At 33.7% G+C, this 25881-nt stretch overlaps 4 protein-coding genes across 7 annotated transcripts; 2 read left to right on the top strand and 2 right to left on the bottom strand.

Moving 5' to 3' along the window:
* Positions 1-1061: 1061 nt before the first annotated feature.
* On the top strand, positions 1062-7508 carry LOC103490743 (extra-large guanine nucleotide-binding protein 3). Of its 3 annotated transcripts, none has more exons than XM_008450403.3 (9): positions 1062-1403; positions 1933-3026; positions 3139-3276; positions 3897-4001; positions 4092-4277; positions 4853-5033; positions 5383-5621; positions 5770-5942; positions 6703-7508. In XM_008450403.3, the coding sequence occupies exons 2-9, from the start codon at positions 2049-2051 to the stop codon at positions 7295-7297; spliced, it is 2595 nt and encodes an 864-aa protein (XP_008448625.1). In that variant the 5' UTR covers positions 1062-1403; positions 1933-2048; the 3' UTR covers positions 7298-7508. The 3 variants fall into 3 exon arrangements, with proteins under 3 accessions (XP_008448625.1, XP_008448626.1, XP_050942368.1); XM_008450404.3 differs by having other exon boundaries at positions 1134-1403; positions 1966-3026; XM_051086411.1 differs by having other exon boundaries at positions 1134-3026.
* Positions 7509-7578: 70 nt separating this feature from the next.
* LOC103490742 (26S proteasome non-ATPase regulatory subunit 13 homolog A) lies at positions 7579-11888 on the bottom strand. The gene is made up of 6 exons (XM_008450401.3): positions 11620-11888; positions 10163-10609; positions 9766-9846; positions 8809-9005; positions 8632-8731; positions 7579-8122 (listed from the first exon to the last, which is right to left on the bottom strand). The coding sequence occupies exons 1-6, from the start codon at positions 11767-11769 to the stop codon at positions 7937-7939; spliced, it is 1161 nt and encodes a 386-aa protein (XP_008448623.1). The 5' UTR covers positions 11770-11888; the 3' UTR covers positions 7579-7936.
* Positions 11889-16083: 4195 nt separating this feature from the next.
* On the bottom strand, positions 16084-18628 carry LOC103490741 (uncharacterized). 2 transcript variants are annotated; one of them, XM_008450400.2, is made up of 3 exons: positions 17902-18628; positions 17104-17280; positions 16084-16426 (listed from the first exon to the last, which is right to left on the bottom strand). In XM_008450400.2, the coding sequence occupies exons 1-3, from the start codon at positions 17965-17967 to the stop codon at positions 16253-16255; spliced, it is 417 nt and encodes a 138-aa protein (XP_008448622.2). In that variant the 5' UTR covers positions 17968-18628; the 3' UTR covers positions 16084-16252. The 2 variants fall into 2 exon arrangements, with proteins under 2 accessions (XP_008448622.2, XP_008448621.2); XM_008450399.3 differs by lacking the exon at positions 17902-18628 and adding an exon at positions 17397-17528.
* Positions 18629-21083: 2455 nt separating this feature from the next.
* Positions 21084-25750, top strand: LOC103490740 (secretory carrier-associated membrane protein 4). The gene is made up of 12 exons (XM_008450398.3): positions 21084-21313; positions 21972-22085; positions 22166-22228; positions 22561-22594; positions 22690-22812; positions 23072-23134; positions 23228-23321; positions 23554-23599; positions 23704-23771; positions 23944-23992; positions 24480-24545; positions 25506-25750. Exons 1-12 carry the CDS (start codon positions 21257-21259, stop codon positions 25536-25538), a joined length of 810 nt encoding a protein of 269 aa, XP_008448620.1. The 5' UTR covers positions 21084-21256; the 3' UTR covers positions 25539-25750.
* Positions 25751-25881: the final 131 nt, after the last annotated feature.

Raw genomic sequence — 25881 nt, 5'->3', positions numbered from 1 at the left:
ACAATAAAATATTAGAAATTTGGATGACTTATATATGGGACCCACTTTCTGTCTCTTTATGTAGACATAATAAAAATTTCCACTACCTCTCTTTTTAATCCCATCTGTTTTCTTTTTTTTTGGTAGATAATGTCACCATTGAATGTGTGGATGGAAATATGGTAAAATAAAAAGTATGCTATTTTAAAAATTTGCTTGAAATGCTTAGACTAAATTGTCTAACACATTGCCAACACAAATCTATCTTGGTTAGTATAAGTTTATATTGTCAACTTTAAGGTCAGTGGTTCAATTTTTCCACTGTAAAATATAAAACTATAGAACGTATTTATAAAAGGTTAGAACACGCTTTAGTTATGATGAGTAATTAACATAGTCATGTGGTCATGTCTTTCACTAAAATTTCTTTTGTCATTAAAATTTAATAAGTAAGTTGACGATAGTAATTAAGATTACAATAAAATTTTAGTTTAAGGGTACATTGTTAAGAATTAAACATATCGTTGAGAGTATAATAAATATGCATCATCGAGAGGATAATAATTATTTAATAAAGGAAGACAATTAATTTTACAATGTGATCAATTTGTACCATTCTCATTATAAATTTTAGGTTATAAATTTACAAATAGTTACCATGGTAAGTTTAATTCAATAGTAATTGATACGATGTTCCATTGTAAAAGAGAAAAGTTTGACTATTCGTCCTTGTAATTATTATATTGAAAGAAATGAATGTCAACGTCAATCTAATTTATCATACAGATATAAATAGATATGTACATGTTAATTTATCTAAAAATATTTAAATAAATAAATATCAATCAATATGTTAATATATCCATAAATTAGAAAGTTTGATTTCAAGAATAAAACCTAATCAATATATTCAAATGTCTTTCATAAATAGAAGTAAAAAAACAATGTATTAATCTCAAGATATTAGATCTATAGGTTAGAGAAAAAAAAAAAAAGCAATTGTATAATTAATGAAGATTTTATTAATATATATGTAAAATGAAAATATTTGTTTTAAGCTTAGAGTTCTGGACATTAGTGTAAAAACGTCGATTAAGACATCTGGCAAAAATTGGTAAAGAGTCTAAAATTTCTGACTCGTCTTACTCTCATTGCTCTCTGCTTGGATTTCACCATTTTTGTTATCTATCTTTTTCTCTGTACTCTAATTCTCTCTCTCTTCAATAGCCTTCGTCTTTTCTCTCGTCCATGGTGGTGGGTTTCGCAGAGGCTTTGCCTTTTGGGTTCCAAAAGCCTCAATCAAACCTCAAAAAGCCGCTTCTGGGGCTTTACAATCTAAACGATTCGCTTTCATTTTGTCACTTTCCCTATCTACTTGCCATTTGACTCTCTCTAAAAGTGAAACTCGTTTACTCTTCAAAAGGGTATTCTCTCTTTCTCTCTCTATCTCTTTTCCCCCTCCTTTTTTTTTTTTTTTTTTTTTCATTTCCTATGTTTATCTGCTAAAATAGTCTTCGCTTTGAATATTTGATTCTTGTAGTGGTTTTGTTTGCCCGTGCTTTGTTGAGTCATTCTTTTATCTTTTTGTTTGTCTATAGTTTGTTTGACTCTGATTTTTTCAACTCTTATGGATTCTAGAGGTGGGTTTGTTTGCCTTTTCAAGCTTTTGAAAAATATTGTTTGATTTCGTTATGGGTGTCCTGATTTTGACTGTAAACCTTTTGATCGAAAACTTTGATTAAAGGGGTTTTCTGATTTTGAACCTTTCCTAGTATCCTAAAAGTTTGGTCAAGTTTTTCCTATTCAAAATTTTGAGTTTGATGTCTGCCATTGATGTAATTTGGTTGAACTAAGAACCATTAATCCAGGGCTCTGACGAGTGTTTTCTTTAGTTTTCTTTGTGTTTGTATCTCTTGCTGACAATTTCTGCGATTGTCTTTGTTGATTATGAAGATGATTCAGCTTTACTTATGGATGCTGTTCTAGGGAACTATACGTAAAACGAGAGTTCTTCTGTCTCAAAAGTGTCCAGAAGTTGGATTTAGTGCTCTGGTTGTAAATCTAGCAATATGTCGGCCGAATCAGAAAGAAGGGAGGAAGAAAACTGGAGGGAATTGGTGAAGAAGATGCTCCCACCTGGAGCATCTCTCCCTGAAAGTGCTAGCGATCTGGATTACTCTATAGCTATGGAATACGAGGGTCCACCAGTAGTCTATGATGTTCCAAGAGTCGAACCCCTTGATGTACATCCTCATTCAATTCCAGTTGCTGAACCTTTATCTGAATCCCAAAGGTCAATTGCAAATAACGGTCCCCCGACGATCGAACCAATTCCTTTGCCAGTCTCTCGTATTGTTGGCGTCACAAGTCCACCTACTCAGAGTCCAAGAGTATCGGGAAGTTCAGAATCTGTAGTATCCGTCTTGCAAAACCATGATTTTTCTTCAGCTTCACCTTCTGCCTCCCCAGCTTCAGTTCACAACCCTCCTAACAATCAGCCTAAACAAGTAGTTATTGATGCGAGGAGAGCACCTGTTGTCACTTTCAATACTGATAACTCCAATCGTAAAGAACTTAGCGTCGAGAAGCAAGTGTATCCAGAATATGTAGGAGTTTCAAAAGAGAAAAAGAAAAAGAAAAGTAGGGTCTGTTATAGGTGTGGGAAAGGAAAGTGGGAAACAAAGGAGTCATGTCTAGTTTGTGATGCCAAGTATTGCAGCAATTGTGTGCTTAGGGCTATGGGATCAATGCCTGAAGGGCGTAAATGTGTCACTTGCATCGGTGATCCCATAGACGAATCTAAGAGGTCAAAATTGGGCAAGCATTCGAGGGTCTTGTCTCGACTACTTAGTCCTTTGGAAGTGAAGCAAATTATGAAAGCTGAGAAAGAATGTCCTGCTAATCAACTTCGCCCAGAACAGCTGATTGTAAATGGATTACCTCTAAGGTCCGAAGAGATGGCAGAATTACTTGGATGCCCTCTTCCTCCACAGAAATTGAAACCTGGGAGATATTGGTACGACAAAGAGTCTGGTCTCTGGGGAAAGGTAACTATAATTTACTGGTGTTAGCTTTTTTTATGTGTATTTAGTGAATGGCCATTTGACCTTTGCCTCTGGAACTAGAACTTCATGAAGTATTTTTGTGTTGGTCTGACAGGAAGGAGAAAAGCCAGATAGAATCATTAGTTCAAACTTAAGTTTCACTGGAAAACTTAGCCCCCATGCAAGCAATGGAAACACTGAAGTTTACATCAATGGTCGAGAAATCACTAGACTCGAATTAAGGGTGCTTAAGGTACACCTTTTGGCTTTGTAAACTGGAACGTAGACATTCTAATTCTCTTTGTTTTTTCCTTTTTCTTTTTGCTTCTGAGGCTTTAACTATTGACTTTTTCATATCACATAGAGTGGCCACATCAGAGCTTGTCCACCAACATAGGGTAAATAGAAGTTACCAAAATACCCATAGAGAGTGTATGTCATTATGGGAGGGAAAAAATTATTCTCTGAAGAGTCTTACGTGGTGATGCAAAAAGTCTGGAATAGTTCATTAGCCCCTCTCCTACCATTGGCTTGGGGATCCGTGCCCAACAAAAGCCTCTGAAAGGAGAAAATTTTGGAACTACCATAATGTAGCTGTCATTTTCATGAATGTCAATGGTCATAAACTGATTTTTTCTTTCCTCTCAAGCATCCAATGGTCATAAAAGTAAGAGTTACATTGTGGTTGATTCTACCAATTAGTTCCTCTTTTTTTCCTCCTGGAAAAGTTCCTAATTGATTTTGTTTCATTGGCTTCCTTGCTAAACTAAAAGCATCTTGATGTCTACTCAAGTACAAAAAGAAAAAAAAGAAGAAGAAAAAAACTATGAATTTGATTTTTTTTAAATGTTAAATGGCTTGTGGTTTTCTCAGTTGGCAAATGTACAATGCCCACGTGACACGCATTTTTGGGTCTATGACGACGGTCGCTATGAGGAAGAAGGTCAAAACAATATCAGAGGAAATATTTGGGAGAAGGTGAACATAAAATCTTTTGAATGAAGTCTAACCTACGCCAAATTTATCCTTTTGATATAAAGAACCTTATTTATGCTTTGATTGAGGTAGGCTTCAACACGCTTTGTTTGTGCTTTGTTCTCATTGCCCGTGCTACATGGTCAACCACCTCATGGAATGAGAGAAGAGGCTAGCAATTATACAACAGTCCCCAACTACTTTGAGCAACAAAAGAGGATTCAGAAACTTCTTCTCATTGGGATTGAAGGCTCTGGAACTAGCACTATCTTCAAGCAGGTAAGCATGTCATCATTAGTGTTGTTATAACTGAGTTTGTCCCTTCCTTAGGCTTTTCTATCTTTCCCAGTTTTATAATGGAAGTTTGAAACCATGTACCGGAACTTAATATAGACTTGGGACGACCTTGTAACATAACTTAACATTGGAAGTAGAGAAAAGTTAGAACATATGTATATATGTTGATAGAGTTAGTTCGAATGTTGTGTGTGTGTGGGTGGGTGGGGGGAGGGTGGTTGTAACTTGTGTGTCCCGAGAAAGAAAATTACTTATATCAGTGCTTTCCTAAAGAGTTCTCAGAAGATTCTGAGTTTTACTTCTTTTTAATTTTGGGATACATACAATAGAGTTCAAGTTTTCCTGTGTCAATTGATCTACAAATGTGGATGGGATATATATAAATGCATGGGCCGCCTAGAAGGCAAGATGCCTGTTTTGTTCGTGGTCGGGGGATGAAAGATTTTATCTTGCAATTGTAAGGTTGTGGCTGTTGCAAAGGAAATGGCCTCGATCGTGTTTACTAGAAATGAAACATTCCGATCCACTTATCTTCAATGTTTACCTCTTTTGTGCAGGGAAAATTTTTGTATGGGAACAGATTTAATGAAGAAGAACTTCAAGACATCAAACTAATGATTCAGAGTAATATGTACAAGTATCTTAGCATCTTACTAGATGGTCGAGAACGCTTTGAGGAGGAGATCATAAACAGGAAAAAGGCTTCAAATTCCCAGGGGGATCAAGCTCTTGAAACTGGTAATTTTTGCAACGCCAAATTCATTGGATTTATGATTAGATAAGCCTAGAGGTTCTGGAAAGGGTTGAATTTGGGAAAATTGCAGAACTGTGAACTCTTTAAAAAAATTCCTTCAGATAAGAGAGAAATCTCTCCCTAAAAAATGTATTTTTCACTCTTTAAAAGAGACTTTATCTCCTATCTAACAGATACCCAATTTTTAAGATTTCGAGTTGATGGGTGAAATTAATGAAGAGTGGTGTATGCAATATGGTCTCTTAGTTTGAGTTGTGAGAACTCTTTCCACCCTCTTTCATTGTCACTTTTGATTGAAATTTATTCATGCTTCTCCATTTACTATTTCCACAGATGGAGAGAAGGAAGCTAGTGAAAGCATATATTCCATCAACCCAAGGTTGAAACATTTTTCCGATTGGCTCCTCGATATCATTGCCACTGGAGATTTGGACGCATTCTTCCCCGCTGCAACTCGTGAGTATGCTCCATTAGTTGAAGAGTTATGGAAGGACCCTGCAATCCAGGAAACTTACAAGAGAAAAAGTGAGCTCCACTTTCTTCCCGATGTTGCGGAGTATTTCTTAAGCAGGGTAATCGATCATGCCCTTCTTTGCCGATATACTTGACTTTTTTAAAACCAGAATGGTTCTATTGGAGATAACACCATCTTCCATCATGTGTCAACTTTTCTGATTGAATTATCTGGGGAGACTGCTTAGAATTTGTGATTGTTTGCAGGCAGTGGAGGTTTCAAGTAACGAATACGAACCTTCTGATAGAGATATCCTGTATGCAGAAGGAGTAACCCAAGGAAATGGATTGGCTTTCATGGAATTTTCACTTGATGATCGGAGTCCAATGTCCGAGACCTACACTGATAATCTCGAAGCTCCGCCCCCACCTCTCACTAGGTAATATATTTTCTCGTTCTGCATATTGATTCGTGGATGAGAGAGAAACGCTCTTAACTTTAGGATAAATACTTGAATAATAATTATAAAATGTTTTTTCGTCTGTTTTTGGGAGGAGTGTTGCATGCCTTCAATAGAGTTTCTTCATGAGGCAAGCTGATAAATTATCGAGAGAAGTTAGTGCGAGGGGTTCATAGAGAGACAAGTTAGTGAAAGAAATTGTGTATGAATGTCTAAGCCTAGGATTGTCTTTAGAAGTGTTTCTTAAAGCATCTATCAACTCCTTGTTTGTAAGTACTTGGGAGTGTTTTGACTCCTTGAAAACGCTTCTACATTCGTAGCCTCATTTAAATACTTGAGTTAAAAAGTACTTGTAATCCTCTAAGGTCTAAAGGCATGTTTGGGAGTGAGATTTTCATAATCACTCGAAAAATATTTTATTATTCAAATCAATTCTGTATTTAGAAATTTAAGAGAAAAAAATCATGAATTAATTTTGAGTTATTCAAAGTATATTTTGACAAAAGTGGTTTTAACTCTTTCAAAATGATTCTAAAGCTTGCACTAGGTCGTTGACAAAAACTACTCCCTAGAATTTTCTCATAGTTTTCTGCTGGAGGCAAGTAATGTACCAGACGTGGCTTTTCAATTTGTGATAATTTCTTTCTTCTAATCACTTATTGATTGATGGATTTTGTTTCCCTTCAATATGTGTGTTCTTTTTCTGCAATCTGAATCTTGGTTTCTATCTATTTTACAGATATCAGCTTATAAGAGTTAGTGCCAAGGGGATGAATGAAGGGTGCAAGTGGGTTGAGATGTTTGAAGATGTTCGAGTCGTCGTCTTTTGCGTTGCTCTTAGTGATTTTGATCAGATGTCCCTTGCCCCAGAAGGTAGCGGCAGCGGAAACCTATTACAAAACAAGATGATGCAGAGCAAGGAGCTTTTTGAGACAATGGTCCGACACCCTTGCTTCAAAGATACCCCATTTGTATTGATACTCAACAAGTACGATCTATTTGAAGAGAAAGTAAATCGGGGGTCATTGAATGTTTGTGAATGGTTCAACGATTTCAGCCCAGTACGCCCATTGCATAGCAACCAGTCACTATCTCATCAAGCTTACTACTATGTAGCTATGAAATTCAAAGACCTTTATCAATCCATTACAGGTCGTAAACTATTCGTGTGGCAAGCTAGAGCAAGGGATCGAGTGACTATTGATGAGGCATTCAAGTATATAAGAGAAGTTGTCAAGTGGGATGAGGAGAAAGAGGAGAACTACTATGGAGGACCTGAAGATTCCTTTTACAGCACAGATGTGAGCTCATCTCCATTTGTTAGACAACAATGATATTTCTAGTACTACTTTCATAGATAATATCAAAAGGAAGCCCAAAAAAGAAAACATGCTTCCCTTACATCGACTCTCCTCCTTGAATAAGGTGATTCTTGCAATTTTTTTTCGAGTTTTGATTTGTACTTGGGCATTAGCAAGCCTAAATCCAAATGTTCTCCATATTCATGTTCAAAAGGAAGTGAAATGTTGGATTTATGTTGTAGAAGGATGTCTTGTAATTTTGTATAGCTCATTAGGCTTCCCATATTAGGCATGAAGAAATGAGATTATATGCGTTGTAAGAAGTCTGGTTTATAAGATTTAAACTTAATCATGAAATCGATTTCCATGGAGCACATCAAAACTCAATTGTATGCAACAAAAGTAAAACAAATACAGAAGGAAGTCTAATACCCACTTAAGTCCATTCCAACTCCTCCAATCCATGCTCACTTTTAAAACTAACTAGACTGAAGTAGAGGCTTCTGCTTCCTAGAAAATAGTTCAAGAAAGCAGTAGGCAAGATGAAAAGACAGCTTCAAAACCAGCCAGCCAGCCAGCACATGAAAATCATCATATAGAGGATCGGCAGTAGTTTCTCCTGGCTTTTGTTTTGTCCCTCGGCTAAATTGTTTAGAGATGAAATGAAGAGGATTATGATGCAACTAGATCAGGGGTCTCGGCCTCGACTGAGAGCAAAGTCGAATGCACTTTATCCACCCAATTGTCCAGCCGGTCTCGCAGGGACTTGATCTGTTGAATGCCCAGAACCCTAGGTTGCACCCAGGAAACGTGTACCGTTTCCTCGACTTGATCAATTATACCCTCTATAAGGTGGACCTGCAACATAAATCAACCGATTTTCTGTTATAGATCGTTGGGAAAAATTCTATAGCGCATTGCCAGAATAATTCAATCATGGAAATTATCAAGTCAGTCAGAAGGGTCAGCTAAATGAGCTAAAGCAAGTGAAACAAACTATGGAAGATAAGACGTCGGATCAGGTTTAGATTTAAGACTACCCAAGAGATGAAACAAGACATGAAAGGTATAGACCAGCTTATGAAGTTAACCCAGAAACCGATAATCAAACGAATGAATGGTAACTAGTTTTTCTCAAGTGCCGTGAAAGTAGTGATAAAATACTTTATTTATATTTCAAGATCCTCTTTTTTTTTTCATTCATCCAACTTGCTACTTTTTTTACATCACCGATGCTTTTCCTATAGGTTACAACCGCGTTCCTCCAGCATCAATTTCTATTGGCACTATTTTAATTCAAAGTGACCAAGTCTATGGACAAACTCGAAACAAATCTTTTTGTGAATATAACTACAAGTGAAACTTACAGAGAGACTCTTCATTAGTAGATGCTCCACATCCTCTATAGAAAGTTTTGTCCGCTCTGCTATAACCTTCAATGGAATGGTTCGGTCTTCAGACGGCCGGCTGCAACAAAACCAAATCAGCACCAAAATGATATAGAAAATTAAGTTATTGGAGACAAAGAAGCAAAGCCGGCATGCCTGAAGATAATTTCCATGAGGCAGAGGATGTTGATTTTCTCTAATAGTTTCTTCTCATTCTCAACTAGAGCTGGTTGGGCCCTTAAAGCTGCGTTATGGACTTGGCATAGTTCTTGATAGCGAACTAAATCACCAGAATTGAATGCCTGAAGAATGTAGTAAAGCCACTCGACCTTTGTGCCCAGCAAGCTTTTGATCTAAAGTGAAAGAAATTACGGACACATCACGTTCAAAGTCCAAAATAAATAGAGGCATGAAAAGATTAAACACTAGCCACAATATCTACACAGAGATACCAAGTGTTGCAGCCTGTTATAAATATGAAGACCATTGTACTTTACTTGACCTCATTGTTTTAAAAGGGTAATGCAACATTGGGACTTTTTCTCTTGAAGAGGTGAGGCTGTATAAATCTCAAATTGAATTAAAAACATTTAACAAATTCTAAATTGGTATGACCAAGTATTACTACACACGATAGTCATTTAAAAGTGTAAAAAAAAACCACCCTGACAATTTCCACTTAATAAAAGAATTTTAAAGGAAATCTTTAACATCGCAGTTGTCCAAATCAAACCTTTATATCTTTGAAGAGAATGAGGCAAATCACTGTTAGTTTTCCAATCATTAGATGAGGCATAGAGATTTTAAGCCGCAGTGTATCTTCACAAAGGCGTAAGTTTCTCTAATTGTTCAACAAATGCACAAGTTTAGAGGCTAAAAGAATAAGTCTTTGCCTTGAGCGAGCCTCAATAGCTTGTAAAAACATGGCTAGCACTAAATCTAAATTATATTGAAAAGGCTGAGTTATATTTATGATACTCCATCTCATGGAGAAAAAACAAATGAGGTGGTTTTAAGAAGAATGGAAGGAAAATATAAGATCTCAAAAGTAACATGAAATATTACACAGACAGAGAGCAGGAAGAAAAAAGGTACTAGGGTGCAAATTCTTACAATAGGATGTCCAAGAAGCTCTCCAAAGTTGTAGATGTTGTCTCCCAGAAGTGCAGAAAGAGATAAATCAAATGCCAAATCCTACAGGCACAACATACAATAATTTTGACAATTGAAAACATAAACAAGAACCAAGTATAGATAGAGAATAATTTGTAGGTTTTCATCTCCCAGAAGTGCAAAAAGAGACAAATCAAATGCCAAATCCTAAAGGCATCACAATGGACAACAATTTTGATAATGAAAAAAAGAACATGAACCAAGTATGGTTACAGGATAAGTATTAATCATGCATTGGATATCATGAAATGAGCTTGCTTATTTCTTATTTGAAAAGGAAAAAAAATAACAGAATAAAAGTAAATCAGTATATAAAGAAAGAAACAATTCGTCATACCAATTTAAATGAGTCTGACAGTGATTCCACTGAGGTGTATGCTAGATAAAGAAGAGCGCTTTTATAGAACTCAGCAAATTCTTGGCGGAACTTGTAAAATTGAGATGAAACCCAATAATAGCTAGCATAAACAGATGGATCAATGTCCGTCATGCTGTCAAGAGTGCTCTTTCCATCTTCCAATAGTTTCTTGCACTCTTTTCGGTCACCTTGCTCAAGTTTAAAAATAGCTATTTGCATCTTAATATAGAGGATAGGCTCCTCTATACGCTGCTCTTTAGTACTCCTTAGTTTCTCAATTATCCCTTCAAGATAACTAATGGCGGCTTCCTTCTCCGCATATTGACGTGAGACAATCACAGCAAAATGTGCAAGCTTGAGAAGATTGATTTTGGTCTCAAAATCAGTGATGAAGTTATGATACAACTGAATCAGTGCATCACCAGCCTAAACATTAAAGCATAAAAAATTGTCAATTGAATTTGAGGTTTCTGCATAAAGACATATAGATAAAGCATGACATTACAGTAAAACTCAACCAAGAATTCAAGTATACAAGGGCTCACCAAATAAAACATCTAATAGCTTGCTCAAACTAATTTAAACTATTTCAGCTTTAGAAGACCAAAATCAGTACCCAATGAATGACTATCCACTCCTTAGTCTAAACATCTAAAGATCGAATTCTTTGAGAAAAGGGTGAAGTCAGTGAAGTCAAACTCAGGTATTAACAAAGACCCCAGTTCAAGCGTACTATTTTATTTTCCAATCTACAATGTCAACTTTAAATCCAGATAGGGCAAGTTAGAATGCCGAGCCCCAAAGCATAAGATGTTGACGGTTGGCTAAGGTGACTTGGATATTTTGATTAATGCCTCAACGTTTCTCTTCCAAATAGACCTAACTTGCATGTTATGAACATGAAAGGGAGAAAAAATTACAGGGCAAAGATTGGACTACAAAACTAGTTGCTCTACTACAGAGTAAGAAAATCTTAATCTACTCAATCCAGTTTTTACAAATGAGTAAATTGGACACGAGTCACCTCAAACAAATCACTAATCTCCAACAAACCCATCTCACCCCAGCCCACATTCAATCGATCCATTCAACTTGTTCGCTCATACTACAGATATAAAGAGGGGGGAAATTCTACCGTACTTCACATTTCAACTACTCTGAATCCAACAAATAGTTAAATAGAAAATCCCGTTAGCTAAAACAACCCCTTCAGCAAAAACCCCCAAATTTTCGAACCCCACAATTTTCTCCATCTAGAAACCCTAAGTTGTCAATCCATTTCGCTATCAAAAATTCAATCTCGACATTCCCAGACCCAAAACCCTAACAGTTTCCACCTAAAAATCAAAGCATCTAGAAGCTGGAAACTACCCGCACTCACAAAATCAAAATGTCGACACATTCATCGAAAACGTGGGAAGTTGGAAAAAACCAACCTGGAAGACGGTCAGAGCGACGAATTGCTCGAGCTTGAGCGTGAGCTGATGCCAAAGCTTCTTCTGGTACAGATCTGCGAGGGTGTTGTACCATTCAGCAAGCTCAGGATGCGAGTTACGAAGGGAATCGAGGTACTGTAAAGCGGCCATGGCTGCTCCGGCTATGGATTTTCGAAGAGGGAAAAGAAAGAAAAAAGAGAAATCCAATTTATATAATTTCTGCCTCTTCCTCTGTTTCTTTTTCTTGTTCTCAAAGAAAAGAATAGAAAAGAAGAGGAAGATTTACAAGAGATGGGCTTTATGGTCATTTTGCGTGGTCGTCTATGGAGTCGGGTTGGGAATAATCCGACCTGATTATGTGATGGGTCGTTGGATCGGGTTTGGCAATGTCCTCGTAATTTTAGGCAGATTTTTAATTATATTAAAAAAAATTAATGTTAAAAACTATGAAAATTTTGAAATGGACATTTTTTAAAATAGAAACATATTGAAAATATTTAGAAAATGCAGCAGAATTCATCCAACTTGAAATAAAGTAAGGTCTTCAGATTATTTTGAGTTTCAATATCTTGAATCCAATAAGCTATTGAAATTTTTTAATTCAATAAACTAAGATTATGAGGTTATATTGAGTAAACTCGATCTTTATTTATATAGAGACATAAATGTGGATTAAGTTCAAGTATATAGTCTAAACGGTCTATAGTATATGAATAAGATTGGGTGTCTTAATCTGAGGACATTGTGGATACGAATCACTTTATAGTTAGTACAAATAGTGTGATCCCGAATCGTTCATCTGCAGACATTAAAGTAGGGGCTTCATATGTAAGAGTTTACAAAAGACTTGAACCATGAAATTGTCAATTTTACATTATAACACTCTTGATTATATAAAACTAACTATTTCAACTATTGACGACCTAGGTAACTTAATTAATCTTAATCACGTGCTCAGTATGAACTCCTGTTTAAATGTGATTATCCTTAGATATGCATAGGTGAGGGCAGCTCAATATCGTTGACCCAATAAACTCCTATTTGAGAGGTAAGACATGGTGAATAGCTAAGGATATAGAATGCAAGACAGAATTCACTTATATCCGCTTTAGGGTTAGTAGATAGGTTGTTCCCTTAAGGTTTGTACTTAGATCTTGAACAAGGGGAACTTTCTCATTGGCTTGAGAGGGATTCGGTTTATAAGTTGGAATTTAAACCAATTTGTTCAATAGTGGATTAGTGGAGCCTAAGGAGCAAGATGTAATCCTAAGGGTAAAATGGTGTTTTGACCTAACCAAGGTTACAAACAACCTGTGAAAGATTAACTTACTAGTCATAATTATATCAGATAGACACAAATATATTTATAGTGAGAGGGTTCCGCTACAGGACTTTAGTGGAATGACCCGTTAGTTAACGAATGTTGATTAGCTCAATTTAAAAGGGTTTAGCAAGTTAATCTCGAATCGTTGGAGCTCATAATCTATAGGTTTATTAGGATCCCTTACTAGCTCATATGAAATTAACTTAGAACAATATATTTGATTGGTTTAAAAATTCAAACTTTGACTGATGATATATTTAGATACGAATTGAATTTTGGAAAAATGAATGCGAATTCATGCTTGAAAGGTTGAAATTAATCAAAACGAACAAAATGGTAAAAAGTCAAAATGTTGACTTAAGTTGAAAAACGTCAAAATGTTGAAAGGTGAAAAATCAAAGTTTGACTTTGACTTAAATGATCAAATAACTATTTTTTTCCTTTACTTAAGTTGGTGGGATAAGTGGCTACATGGGATGTAAACACCTAGCCCACTAAATCCACAAGTGGTTAGTGGAATGTAAGTGCTGAGTTTTGTTAAACTACTTGCATGCATTTTTCCGTAATTAGGTTATTTAAAGGTTTATTTTTCAAATGTTGAAGACTTCGGTGATTCTTGTAAATTTTCACTTCAAAAATTCACAAAACCTTTTTTTTTCTAAAAAAAAAACCACACCTCTTATAATTTTGATTACTTCCCTACCAAATTTCCATCTCTTCCTCTCTCACAAATCCTTCATTCATCGATCTCATAACTCGATTTTAAGTTCAGAGAATAGTAAGGTCAACTCTAGTGGTGGTCCGGTTCGAGATCATGGGAGGATTACAAGTGAACGAGAGCTACGAAAGTATAGTTTCTTAAAACCCTAATTAAGTTTTAGTTAGGTAAATGCATGTTAATTTCTAATAGAATTAGATGCAATTAGAGTTAAATTCGATCATGTTTTTCACTGCTCATGTCTACCATATTCATTAGGTTTGTTACATACTAAAAGTGTTTTTATTATTTTCAATTCACTATAAAACAACTTGTCAGCGGTGGTTGCTATGATTAACATAGCTAGTGGTCAGTGTATGGTTATGTTTTGATGGAGATCATATCATAACAAATATAAAATTCATTGGTTATCCCAAGTTAAGTTGGATATACTAAATGAGAGAGTCGTATAATACACCTTAGATTCACAGGTATATTGCTTCAAACCTATTATGCCTATTCTCGTTGTGGGTAGGGAGGGAATGCATGTATGTGAACTCATTGAGGAAGTTGATTTCAACTTCATTTAGGATCCTCATCTTGAGGGATACATTCTGGGAGACAAATGTTAGAACTTAGAAATGTTTATCCTATCGTTGTTTAGATGTGATATTACAATAACAACGATAATTTTTTTGAAAGATGATTTAAGTTCGTTTATTTAAAAAAACGTAACATATACACAAAATACCTCAAACCCCTTTTTTTCTCTTCTGCTTATCAATTTTGACATATTTTTGTATTCAATTTTACTCTCTAAATCAAAATTAATAATAATTCATTCAAATATATATGTGTCAATTGCGCTAAGCTATCATGTTAAGAAAATAAAAGGAATGATTTTTTTCTTATTGATGTCATAAAAGCATTGAAAGTCAAACTAACTGAAAACATATATTTTCAAATTATATTAAATAACAAAGGGGTCCACACAATTAATTATTAAGGCTTTTAATTCAATTTAATATCATACCAATAATTAAATAATCAAAGTCTCAAATGTTTGGTATCCAGAGTTAGATCCTTTTGAAGATAATTATATCAAGAATTGTCTTGTACATATATAGGTAGGTTACTTAAATAGAATAAATTGTTGTGGTTGTATTGGTCAAGAATAAATTGTTTATTTATTAAATTGTAGGGCAAATAAATGTTATTTAAAGAAAACAAGTGAAATCATAAGTATTTAAAATTTTAGAGAACACTACCAAACATTACATACTTTAAATGTTAGGAAAAAAAAAAACAATTGTCTATTACATACTTTGGGTGAAGGTTATAAAAGGGAGGGAACGGTTATCATGACCCTAGTTTTACCCTCTAAACCTTTTCTCGACTCTTCCTTAATCTATTTTTTTCCTCATTTATAATTAGTTTTGTGAATTTTAATCTTTTTCTTTTAAAACACAATTTGTTTTCAAGTTATGAATTTGATATAATTACATTATTAAGTTTTTAATTTCTTGCTTTATTCTTGAATTAGGTAATTTATTGTGATTATATAATTAAAATTTCTAATTTAATTACCTTCAATCAATTCTACGTTCGATTTCGTATTAATATATTTACAATACGAGATTGATACCAAAATTTTAATTTTAATTAAATTTTGATATCAATCTCAATCTTATTGTTTTCGGTACTTCATATTTTCAATTGTTATTTGCACTTATTTACGTATTTACGGTTTGCGTGTCACATTCATAAAAACCAATTTTCCAAATGTATCTTTATCATAACCCTAGGTTTATCATAACACCAAATTTATCATAACCCTAATCCCTCATAACCCAACCCTTCCCTTTAAACGACCTTTTAATGTTTATGACTAATAAATAGTGACATTTAACTATATTTGAAAAAAAAAAAAAAGGAAAACAGAATTTCTTACCTAACGTCCAATTTCTATTTAAAAAAACATGTTTATGATTTTTCTTTTGAATTATAAAATAAAGAACAAGAAACAGTTACTAAGAAAAATAAGAAAAAAGAGTGGGAAAAAAACAAGAAAGGGCTTAAACGGCCCCTAGTTGTCCCAACTCCCAACTCCCATCTCCTTATTTTTAGGTCTCCTAGAAAGTCCTAAAGCCAATATTTTTTTAAAAAAATGAGAAGCTGTAAGGGTCCTTTTGATATCCAGCTAATCTACCTATATTTCCATTTATAATTTGCAACTCTAAATTGTCTCAAACTTTTTGAGCCATGTGCAGGCAGTTGTATTTACCTAACATCATTCATCTTCCTCTTCCATCAATATTCAAGTCTGCAATGCCAAACCAATAATCTCAATCTCTCGACTGCTCGAATGTTTTCCTTTGGCTTTCGGGACTTCGATGACAAAATAGTACCTGAACAACAAAACTAACAGAGATAACACAGAAAGTTGAAGATTTGAACACTAAATTTCTGATATATTATGTAAACACTGAACCTGTGACATGACATTGTACATGAAAAAACAATAAAGGTAAAAACTTTGGGGGAGGGGATGAAAACTTTAAAAAATATTGTATAGGGAACTCTAAATTCCAGATGAGAAGTAACTAGTTGTGCTATATCCCGGATTCCTCGAGTAGGTTTAGGATGTTATGTTCAGGAGCACTGATAGATGGTAAGATTGTGCGTGTTGGTCGTGGTCTTGTCTCGCCAACTTCAGCTTCTTTCATAACAGGTAAATCCGGCAGTTTTCGCATACTTGATACACGTTCCTTCCATATTCTTCCATCCTAGTGGTTTAGGAGTTCAAAATCAGATCTCAAAATATAACACAAACCCTACGACTTTTAGTAGTGATAGGTTTCATAAATCAATAAGGAAGCCAACAACATCACAGTTCTCTAACAATTAGTTCAACCAAAATCAGTTTCATGTCTTCCAAATTTCATCTATCATAAATGCTATATTCAATCAAAGTTTTCAATGGTTTCAAGAGGGGCAATAAAGATTTGAATACTTCACATTTTTCATATTTACAAGATCACAACTATTTGTCCACATACTAATCTGGAAGGAAAATTACTAGAATCTAGCATTCCAATGTGTTTGATACAGATTATTCGGCAAGCAGCATAATTCGAGACCGTGTAGTATGACCCTATGATTGGGGTGGGGTAAGAAAAGGTTACTTCAGGTGGAACTAATCATTTTGTGCAATAAGTTTATGATTATTATATAGGACAACTCCACTTTATGATGCTTACCATATTAGTTTCTTTTTCTTTTACAGTTTCCTAATCTCATCTTTAAAATCATGAATAGACCTCCCGATATGAATCTATGAATAAACGACTTCAGGGATTGATACCCATCAATTGCTGCCTCTTTCACTCTTGGACATATATACATAATATATGCAATAAAGTAACTAGATATATAATTGTATAAGATCAATTATGCAGCTTACATTCAGAATAGACGGTTCGGGCAATGGGCACTGAATTGGCTGATCATTGTCGAGAGGCTCGATTGGATGTTCAACAGGCTTGAACTCAACTGCTACTTCAATTCCATGAGAAACAGCAGCAGAAGTAGCACTAACACCAGTGCTCTCTGGATTTGGAGGCAGTCCTTCTCTCCCATCCTGCACCATATGAAGACACTTTATTAACATAAAAAAATACCCAAAATATTCAAATAAATGTTTAACAAATCTAAAAGAGTAAAAGAAAACATGGACCCAGATGGTAATTTCCTTACCTCCATTAAAGTTTCAAAGTTACAGGACAAGTAAAATAGAAAATATGATGAAATCTCAGAAACAACCATGGAAATCAGAAGCATAAAAGCTTAGCTGGTCCATTACTATGGAATAAACAACCTTCATTATGATTAATATTATTTTTTTAAAAAAAAGAAGACCAAAAATCAGCACTAGATTCGAGTTTCAGATGACCCAAGTCAAAGAATTCTACAAAAATGACCCATAAGAATCGTATTCTCCACCACAACAACGCAAGTAAGAATCCAATTTTATCAAAAGTCAACCAATCTAGCAGCCACGAAAAAACCAGGAAATGAAAATTAAGTTCAGATTCTTCAAAAACAGAACCGATAATCTCAAGCGCAAGATATATATAACAATCAATGGACAACCCATCACTTCAAAACCTCAAAAGGGAAACAAACAGCGAAAGATTCATGGCAATACACAGATTCGAAATAGTAAAAGCAAATAAAAATCAATCTTAATTCGCCTACTTACAAGAGCACTTTGCGCTCGTCGATGCCCTGTCCTGCTAGAAGAAAATCTTGAAAAAATGCCCACCATCTGTTCGATAAAAGGCCCAAAACAAAAATTACTCGCAACAAACGAAATGGGTATAGAGATCTCGCCGCCTTTTGCCCTATAAACTCCTCTCTCACTCTCTCTACTTCAAAGGGTCCCTCAATTTCTCTCTCTATAATAGTCCAAACGCCATAGACAAACGAAAGAGTCCAAAAAAATAAAAACCCAATAAGGATCGGATCTCGACAGGTTCAAAAGAGAAACAGAAGTCGTTTTCTCCCTCTCGAATCGAAGAAGAAGAAGAAGAAGAAGAAGAAGGAGAAGAAGAAGAAAAAAAGGGGGAAATTGGATTATGGAAAATGAAAGGATAGGTTTGGTATAGATTGAAAGCGAAGTTCTATTGTAGCTTTGCTTGACGAATGGGGTTTTGGGATTTTAGATTTGATTCTTTGGTATCTTTTTGTAGTAAGATTGAACGGATTGGGTTCGTAGAATTGCTAACAAAATTAACAGTGAATTGATAAAGCTGTGAAGAATATGGAAAGATCGGTTTGACAGAAGATATGGAACACCCAAAGAAGTACATTCATTCAAGGCAAAAGGCATTAAAAAAACTATATTGAAAAGAGAACCCCTTGGCGATTTCTTATTGGATTGTAACTTCAAAGCTTTAACTTTTTTTTATTATTATCGTTATTATCATTTTCTTTGCACGATTTGGAGTTTGTGATATTCAATGTTTGATTTCAAAATTTACAGTAAAAAAACAGTGGTAGTACGAACCACAAACAATACACAAAAGCTATGTTCACAACAGACAGAAGTTTGTAGTCAATGTTTGAGCTACAAATCTCTTAGTAGTTGACAAATTTCTTTCAGAAAAATGTTAACTATACACGATTGATATTGGTTATGGACTTTGTATTCCAAATATTTAAATTGGGTGGTAAAAAGTTGTATATAAAAAATTCTATTTGACTCGAGTAACTTCTTACTTGCTTCGTTAAAACTATTTGAATTAAAATTATATATGCTCGAAAAATAATATTTTTATAAATAACTTGGATTAAAATAATAATCCATATTATATATTTCTATAGATAAGGTTTTTAAAAATAAGGCTGAAAATATAATGATGGATAGTTTAATATTATGAGATTTTTATATTTAGTAAACAATTTCAATTTTTTTTTTCTTATTCATAAGAAACTCTCTTAAAATAATGTGTTTACGTACGAAATGATGTTTATCGTAATTTTTGTGAACAAGTTATATCAACATCTATATGGTGAGACTATTCTATAATATTGTCGTATTGAAAAAATGTTTTATGTAATTTAAAAAGTTTTAAGAAAAATAATCAATTTGAGAATATAGTTTATTGTACACAAAAATGAATGTATTAAGAATGTAGTTTAATTAGTTATGATGTATTATTAATTAAACGACAACACATTTTAAAAAGAATGAAAATTTACTCTTTTGGTTACGAGAGATTTTAGTTGTAGCATCTTAGTTCTTGAAGTTTTAAAACTTAACATCTTAATTGAAACTTGAATTTTATAACATCTTGATTCACATCGTTAATTTTCTTTTTTCTTTTTGTTAATCTAATAATGTAATTTGTCACAACAATATTTTTCATATATTAAAAATATCTTTTTAAAATAAATATTTTTTCAAAGTGAACTCATTCCAAAATATGCTTGTAGTCTTTAGAGCATATGTAAAATGAAAAATAGGAATAAACGATTTCAAAACAACCTCCGAGTTGAGTACAACAACATGTCTTGATATAGTTTAGAAATGTTTAAAAACTTTGTATTAAATGCTTGTGCGTCCTATAAAATATAGTTATTTTTAAAACAAACTTCATTAAAGAAATCAAATCAGATCTCGAATCATGACCTTCTCAGCTCCAACAATATGGGATAACCAATCAAGATAGTCAATGATCCAATGAAAAGAACAAAAAATAAAAGTGTAAAGTAGTCGACGTATGAGTTATAACAATACGAAGGACAAAACTCAAATCCACGATTCTCAACATAAACGCTAAACTGTAAGTTCAAGTAGAAATAACACTAAAAGAGGCAAAATTTAAAACAACCGACTTTTTGACAACCATCTTTGCGAGCTTAGAACTACTATAGGAACTTGAACTTTTTAATGTTGCTTTTAATTGCCATAGTTTTATCAAACTACAACGATCAAACTCAAACTTTTTGAAAATAGGCGAGACTCAATTTTGAAAGTCACTTGACGTCTTAAACCCAATATGAATTCAATGCTTTGGGTGTGTTTAAGCTAACTAGAAAAAAAGTTATTTTAAACAATTTTTAATTAATTTTTTTTTGATAAAAAAAAATTATATAAAAAAAAAATTATATAATAACACTTGAAAAGTTAATCTAAACACAATGCCTCATGCCTAAAATTGGAACTAAAACTTACCACATGAATTCTACACTTGATGGTCTCGTGATGCCCCTATGACCCATCGTCTTTGCTTGTTTTGAATGTTTTAAAGAGTAAAAGTTATTATCACAAACCAACAACGATTATTTCAAGATATTTTGTCTTCACTCACATGCTTCTTATAGAACTTTCAAAGATGTAGCTCAACATAGAATTACACCAATTCAAGCTAAGCACACTTAACTTGAATTTCTTAGAATTAATAAAAAAAAAAAAAAAAGACACCTTGTTAATATAAATAGTCTTTCAGATTTTAAGCATTCTTAACCACATACTTCAATATCTTTAAGATTTCTCTACGATATTATTTTCCACATCCTCCGTAAACTTGAGAGTTATCCACCCATAACTTTATACTTTTAAGCACATACGAATTATTCAATTAAAATTAATTTTAAATGATTACAAATATTATATATGTGATTAAAATGGACAAATATACTCTTATATAAGTTCTAATACTCAATTTTTATAATAAAAAAGTTTGATAGTTTAAAAGTGAAACCAAAGGGCAAAGAAAAAATTGAGAAAGTATAAACAAAACTACAAAAGTTCAAGAAAACTCTTTTGGAAGTTCCCTAAACTCCTAATTTCAAATTCAAAAATTCAAAAAAATTTAAATAAGTTTGAATGATTAAAGAAAAAAAAAGAAAGAAAAAAAGAAAGAAAGAGAATATAATATATAAATTCAAAAAAGAAATATTGGCTAATTTGCAAGGCATCCCGCGTAACAAACAAGCACCGATAATAAAAAGGCACTTCAAGAACAAACCTCCACTCAACTCTATCGCTACCACCCACCGCCTTCTCCAAAAAACAAAATTGCTCGATCTTAGGGATCTGAAAATTCGCCATGAATCGCCACAACGATCCCAATCCGTTCGATGAAGAAGAGGTCAATCCATTCTCGGTAATCTTTTCTTTTTTATTTTCTCTCTCTCTTTCTCTTGTGGCTTAATCTCAGTTTTCTTTAGATCTATTCATCTCGTTACTATTTTTTCGCATTTTCGTTTCTTGTTTCGGACGATTTATATTCGGCGAGTGTTTGGGTGGTGTTATTTTTTTTTACTTTCTATTTTTGAGTTTGAGGGAGTGTGAGTGAGGTTGTTGGATTGTTCTTTAAGCTGGATCTAAGGGAAATTTTGCTAAATTTGGTGGAGTAGGGTTGGTTTTATGGCTCCTGAGAAATATCTTTGGAGAATTATGGGAGTGGTGTGAAGTAGTTGAAGGATGAAGTAGATATTCAAATTTGGAATTTGAATTGTACTAAACGTAGACTTAACGGTACTAGTTGTTGTTTTGGAGTACTTAGGAAGATGATTTCATATCTCATTTGGGATTGAAAATGAGCGTCAATACAATCTGTGTGGAATTGTTATTTGGATATGCATAAATTGAAAGCATCCATTTGTTGTTTATTGACAATGCTCTTCTCCTTGGCTGTAGCTTATTATTTATCTGTAACATCTGATATTTGAAACTATAAGAAGTAAGCAAATCAAGTTTGTTCTTAGGAGGATTGAAATGGTAACAGTACGGCTTGTCATTACTAATTTCAACATTTGCAGAAAGGTGGTGGTGCTCCTGGATCAAAGTTTCGAATCCCGCAAATGGTATCAGACACTCTTGGCTTTGGACAGAAGCATGATGCTACAGTGGATATCCCACTGGATACGATGAATGTAATGATTATCATACTCTGTCCTTTCTTGCTTGGATTCTTTTTACTTTGAAGAAGTAATGTTTTATTTGGTTCCTGTAGGATCCGAAGAAGAAGGAGAGAGAGCTTGCTGCCTGGGAAGCTGAACTTAATCGGAAAGAAAAGGTGATTTGTTTGACATCCATGATTTTGTGTCTGTGTGAGACTATTTGATACTACGTACACCTACAGCTGTCCATAACTCGACTATATATATGAATACATGTTGGTAGTTGTTCACCTGCTCATTTTTTTTATGCAAGTTGATTTTGTTTTTTTCGATTCTATTCTGTATTCTAATTTTAGACGGTAGTTTTTTTCTATTTGATTTATATCTATATATATATTATGCATATACACACTTTATCATAACCCTCCTCCAACCAACCAACAAAAAAGGTATTTGTTTGTTATTGTGGAGTGGTTAACTAACTGTTCTTACGTCTCATTTTTACCAGGAAATCAAAAAGAGGGAAGAAGCTGTTTCTAAAGGTTGTTGATAATGCTACAAGAAACGACATAGAATGTTGTTTGCTCTTGTTTTTATGAAGCTATTGACAGTCTATAACCTTTTCAATGTTGCACAGCTGGTGTCCCTGCTGATGATAGAAACTGGCCTCCATTTTTCCCCATTATTCATCATGATATAGCTAATGAAATCCCAGTACATGCTCAGAAGTTGCAGTACTTGGCTTTTGCTAGTTGGCTAGGTATGCAAAGTTAATTGTCTCAATTCCTTTTTTAAATCTGGTGCGTTGTATTTGAACCCCCCAACACCATATTTTTAATTGTATAAACTTTGTCCAAATATTTGAGTTAAGCATTTTGATAGAGTTTCTTTTCTATGTGTGTATAATGCTCTTCACCTTACTTGGGTTCTTGCCTCACCAACCATATCATCCTTGACATATTCGTTTCTAAGCATGTCTTATGCAACATAGTTATTTTTAACTCTACATTTTATCACAGGTATTGTTTTGTGCTTGTTCTTCAATGTTATTGCAATAACTGTCTGCTGGATTAGAGGCGGGGGTAATTACTTCACTCTCAATTTTCTTTTTTTGTGCAATGGGTTACCTTAAGCTGCAATAAATCGATTTGTTGACTTTTGTCACCACTTGGCAGGAGTCAAAATTTTTTTCCTTGCTGTTATATACGCGATACTTGGAATTCCTCTTTCCTATGTGCTATGGTACAGGCCTCTATACCGAGCTATGAGGTGAGATTGAATAATCTTTATATTTCATTCAAATCTGTTCAGAGGAATTCCTTTATTGGGTTTCTTCCCTCAGCCTCGGACTCTCCCTCCTGCTCTTGTCTTTGCTGCTCTCTTGTTATATTTTTGTTTCGTAATTTCCTAAGATGTTATTGTTGTATTTACTCATTTTGTATGCTGTAATCTCCTGATTGCTGACACTATTTTGTATTTCTCATTTTATTTAACTTTGCAGGACAGATAGTGCCTTGAAATTTGGTTGGTTCTTCATGTTTTACTTGGTATGAATTCTAAATACTATCAATCTTTTTCCCTCAAAATAAAGATTTTTACCCCTTTTTTTTTTATGTAGTAGTTAATTAATTGAGTTTCCACCACTGTACAGCTACATATTGCATTTTGCATTTTTGCTGCCATTGCGCCTCCTGTTGTGTTTCACGGACAGTCATTGACGTAAGTTCATGGCTATCATTTCAACCTTCTAATATGCTTTGCCTTCAAAATGTTCATGAAATGAAGTTTCACTCTTTTGCCTATATAATAGCTGCTCGTATTTTTTTCATTGTTGCTTGTGGCTTTCTCCATGCTGCATGGATTACTGAATATATCCTTCAAACTTTTTCAGGGGTATCTTAGCAGCAATCGACGTCTTCTCTGATCATGTCTTGGTTGGGGTAAGTTTCAAATAGACAAAAAATATAGAACTATAAATCTTGCATACCCTCTCTCTTTATTTATTTATAAAGAGGAATGGAGAATCTGTGTTAGAATGGCAAACATACGAATTGGACTATCTTTGTTGCCTCATCATTCATCTCTTTACCTTTCTAGGTTCCTTAGCAATATCAATAGTGTGGTTTTGTACGGGTTGCCAATGATTTTACACCATTAGACCTATGAGCGAACCACAAAAATGTTTGAACATGCTTCTGGAGGTTATTTTTAGGGCTGTCACACAATAACAATTGGTTACTTTTTCGTTAGTATTACATGATTGAGTGACATGCTTATTTTGAACTGTTGCAAGTCTACCGAGAGAACCATTATTTGAACGTTGAATACAAGCATAAATATAATTGAAGATCAGATTCTCCCTACTATTTGTTAGTGCTTCCTCTACTATTCCGAGTTTGACTAATAATTGGGGTTTTCTTTGCACAGATATTTTACCTTATTGGTTTTGGCTTTTTTTGCTTGGAATCACTTCTTAGTTTGTGGGTCCTTCAGGTAAGACATGGTTATCTTTATCCTAATGTGCTTGTTATTACTTTTTTTTTTCTTGGTCCGTTTGATTACCATTTTATTTTTAATTTTTCTGTTTTAAAAAATTAAACATATAAACACTACTTCCAAGTTCTACATACAGTTATCTTGATTTTTCACCGACATTTTAAAAGCATTTAGAAAAAGAACAACAAAACCTGTGTGTGTGTGTTTTTTTTTTAAAACTTGATTTTTGTTTCTGAATGAGAGTTTAGAAGGAATGTGTTCAGAGAAAGTGTGACTCAAGAAACCTATCTAATTTTACCCTCATTTAATGACAATTTGTTTTTTGTTTTTAAAATTTATGTTTGTTTTCTCTTGAAAAAGAAAACCAGATTTTTTTTAACTTATGGCTCCATTTGGTGTACCCACTTGGTTTTTTCTCTTTTTTTCTTTTAGCTTTTTGCTCCTAAATTTCTTGCCTTGTTAATTATTTTTAAGCCAAATTTTGAGCACTTAAAAGTAGTTTTCAAAAGCTTGTTTTTATTTTTGAAATTTAACCAAGTGAATAGAAAACAAAAGCTTTTAAAAGCTTGTTTTTATTTTTGAAATTTAACTAAGTGAATAGGAAAAAAAGAAAAAAGCTTATAAAATTTGACGAATTTTGCTGTATTTTGTACATTTTACTATTTTGCTATTTAAAAAATGTGTCGAACGAAAAACTTATATTATGAGATTTAATTTTCAAAAATAAAATTATACCAAACAGACTTTAGAGTTGCCTTTTTGAATTGTCAATCAAATTTGACAATGATTAGGTGCATTTTTTAAAGTATCCAAAGTTTTTTTTTTTCCCGAGTCTTGCCCTTGCTTTTATCGTTAACAAATAAAATTTTCCTTATATATATATATATACATTTAACTACTCAAGGTCTGTATTTTTTTCCACCTGATTTATTTAATATTATTTCTTTTTTTTGGCAGAAAATCTATTTGTATTTTAGGGGAAACAAATGAGTGAAGAGAGATCATCAAGCAACGTTTGCGATGTTGCAGCGGAAAAATCTTTGGTTTGTCATTTCTTGTGATGGGGGGTTTATAGGGTAGTATGGTTATTGTATTTTAGGATGTTGATTTTTTTATTTTAATGAGCCAAGAGAGAGATGTGGATTCTAAAATTGATGATTGATATTATTGATGTGATATAAATATATAATTTTGTGCGAAAATTGCTATTTTATTTTCTGTATGCTCATTCAGATCACACAATAATATTTGATGTAGCTTTACTTATTGACAAAATATAGGTTTTAATCTTGTGCTCATACAAACAACAGCTATGGGTGAAATTATTTTCTGA

Source organism: Cucumis melo, chromosome 6, assembly GCF_025177605.1.
Source record: "Cucumis melo cultivar AY chromosome 6, USDA_Cmelo_AY_1.0, whole genome shotgun sequence".
In the NCBI taxonomy this organism is placed as follows: domain Eukaryota; kingdom Viridiplantae; phylum Streptophyta; class Magnoliopsida; order Cucurbitales; family Cucurbitaceae; genus Cucumis; species Cucumis melo.
The sequence above is the reverse complement of the archived record's forward strand: the minus strand, read 5'-3'. Positions and strand labels throughout refer to the sequence as shown.

Bases quoted from the DNA above. Each gene is read 5' to 3' on its own strand.
- LOC103490743 (XM_008450403.3), top strand. From the start codon at position 2,049: ATGTCGGCCGAATCAGAAAGAAGGGAGGAAGAAAACTGGAGGGAATTG. The intron at 3,277-3,896 runs GTACACCTTTTG...TGGTTTTCTCAG, and splicing joins TCGAATTAAGGGTGCTTAAG to TTGGCAAATGTACAATGCCC. The intron at 4,278-4,852 runs GTAAGCATGTCA...TCTTTTGTGCAG, and splicing joins CTAGCACTATCTTCAAGCAG to GGAAAATTTTTGTATGGGAA.
- LOC103490741 (XM_008450399.3), bottom strand. From the start codon at position 17,480: ATGCTTCTGATTTCCATGGTTGTTTCTGAGATTTCATCATATTTTCTA. The intron at 17,281-17,396 runs GTAAGGAAATTA...CATATGGTGCAG, and splicing joins ACTTTGAAACTTTAATGGAG to GATGGGAGAGAAGGACTGCC. The intron at 16,427-17,103 runs GTAAGCTGCATA...CTAAACCACTAG, and splicing joins CCGAACCGTCTATTCTGAAT to GATGGAAGAATATGGAAGGA.
- LOC103490740 (XM_008450398.3), top strand. From the start codon at position 21,257: ATGAATCGCCACAACGATCCCAATCCGTTCGATGAAGAAGAGGTCAAT. The intron at 23,600-23,703 runs GTATGAATTCTA...ACCACTGTACAG, and splicing joins GGTTCTTCATGTTTTACTTG to CTACATATTGCATTTTGCAT. The intron at 24,546-25,505 runs GTAAGACATGGT...TTTTTTTGGCAG, and splicing joins TTAGTTTGTGGGTCCTTCAG to AAAATCTATTTGTATTTTAG.
- LOC103490742 (XM_008450401.3), bottom strand. From the start codon at position 11,769: ATGGCCGCTTTACAGTACCTCGATTCCCTTCGTAACTCGCATCCTGAG. The intron at 9,847-10,162 runs GTATGACGAATT...TTGTGCCTGTAG, and splicing joins TGTCAGACTCATTTAAATTG to GATTTGGCATTTGATTTATC. The intron at 8,732-8,808 runs GCATGCCGGCTT...GTTTTGTTGCAG, and splicing joins CTCATGGAAATTATCTTCAG to CCGGCCGTCTGAAGACCGAA.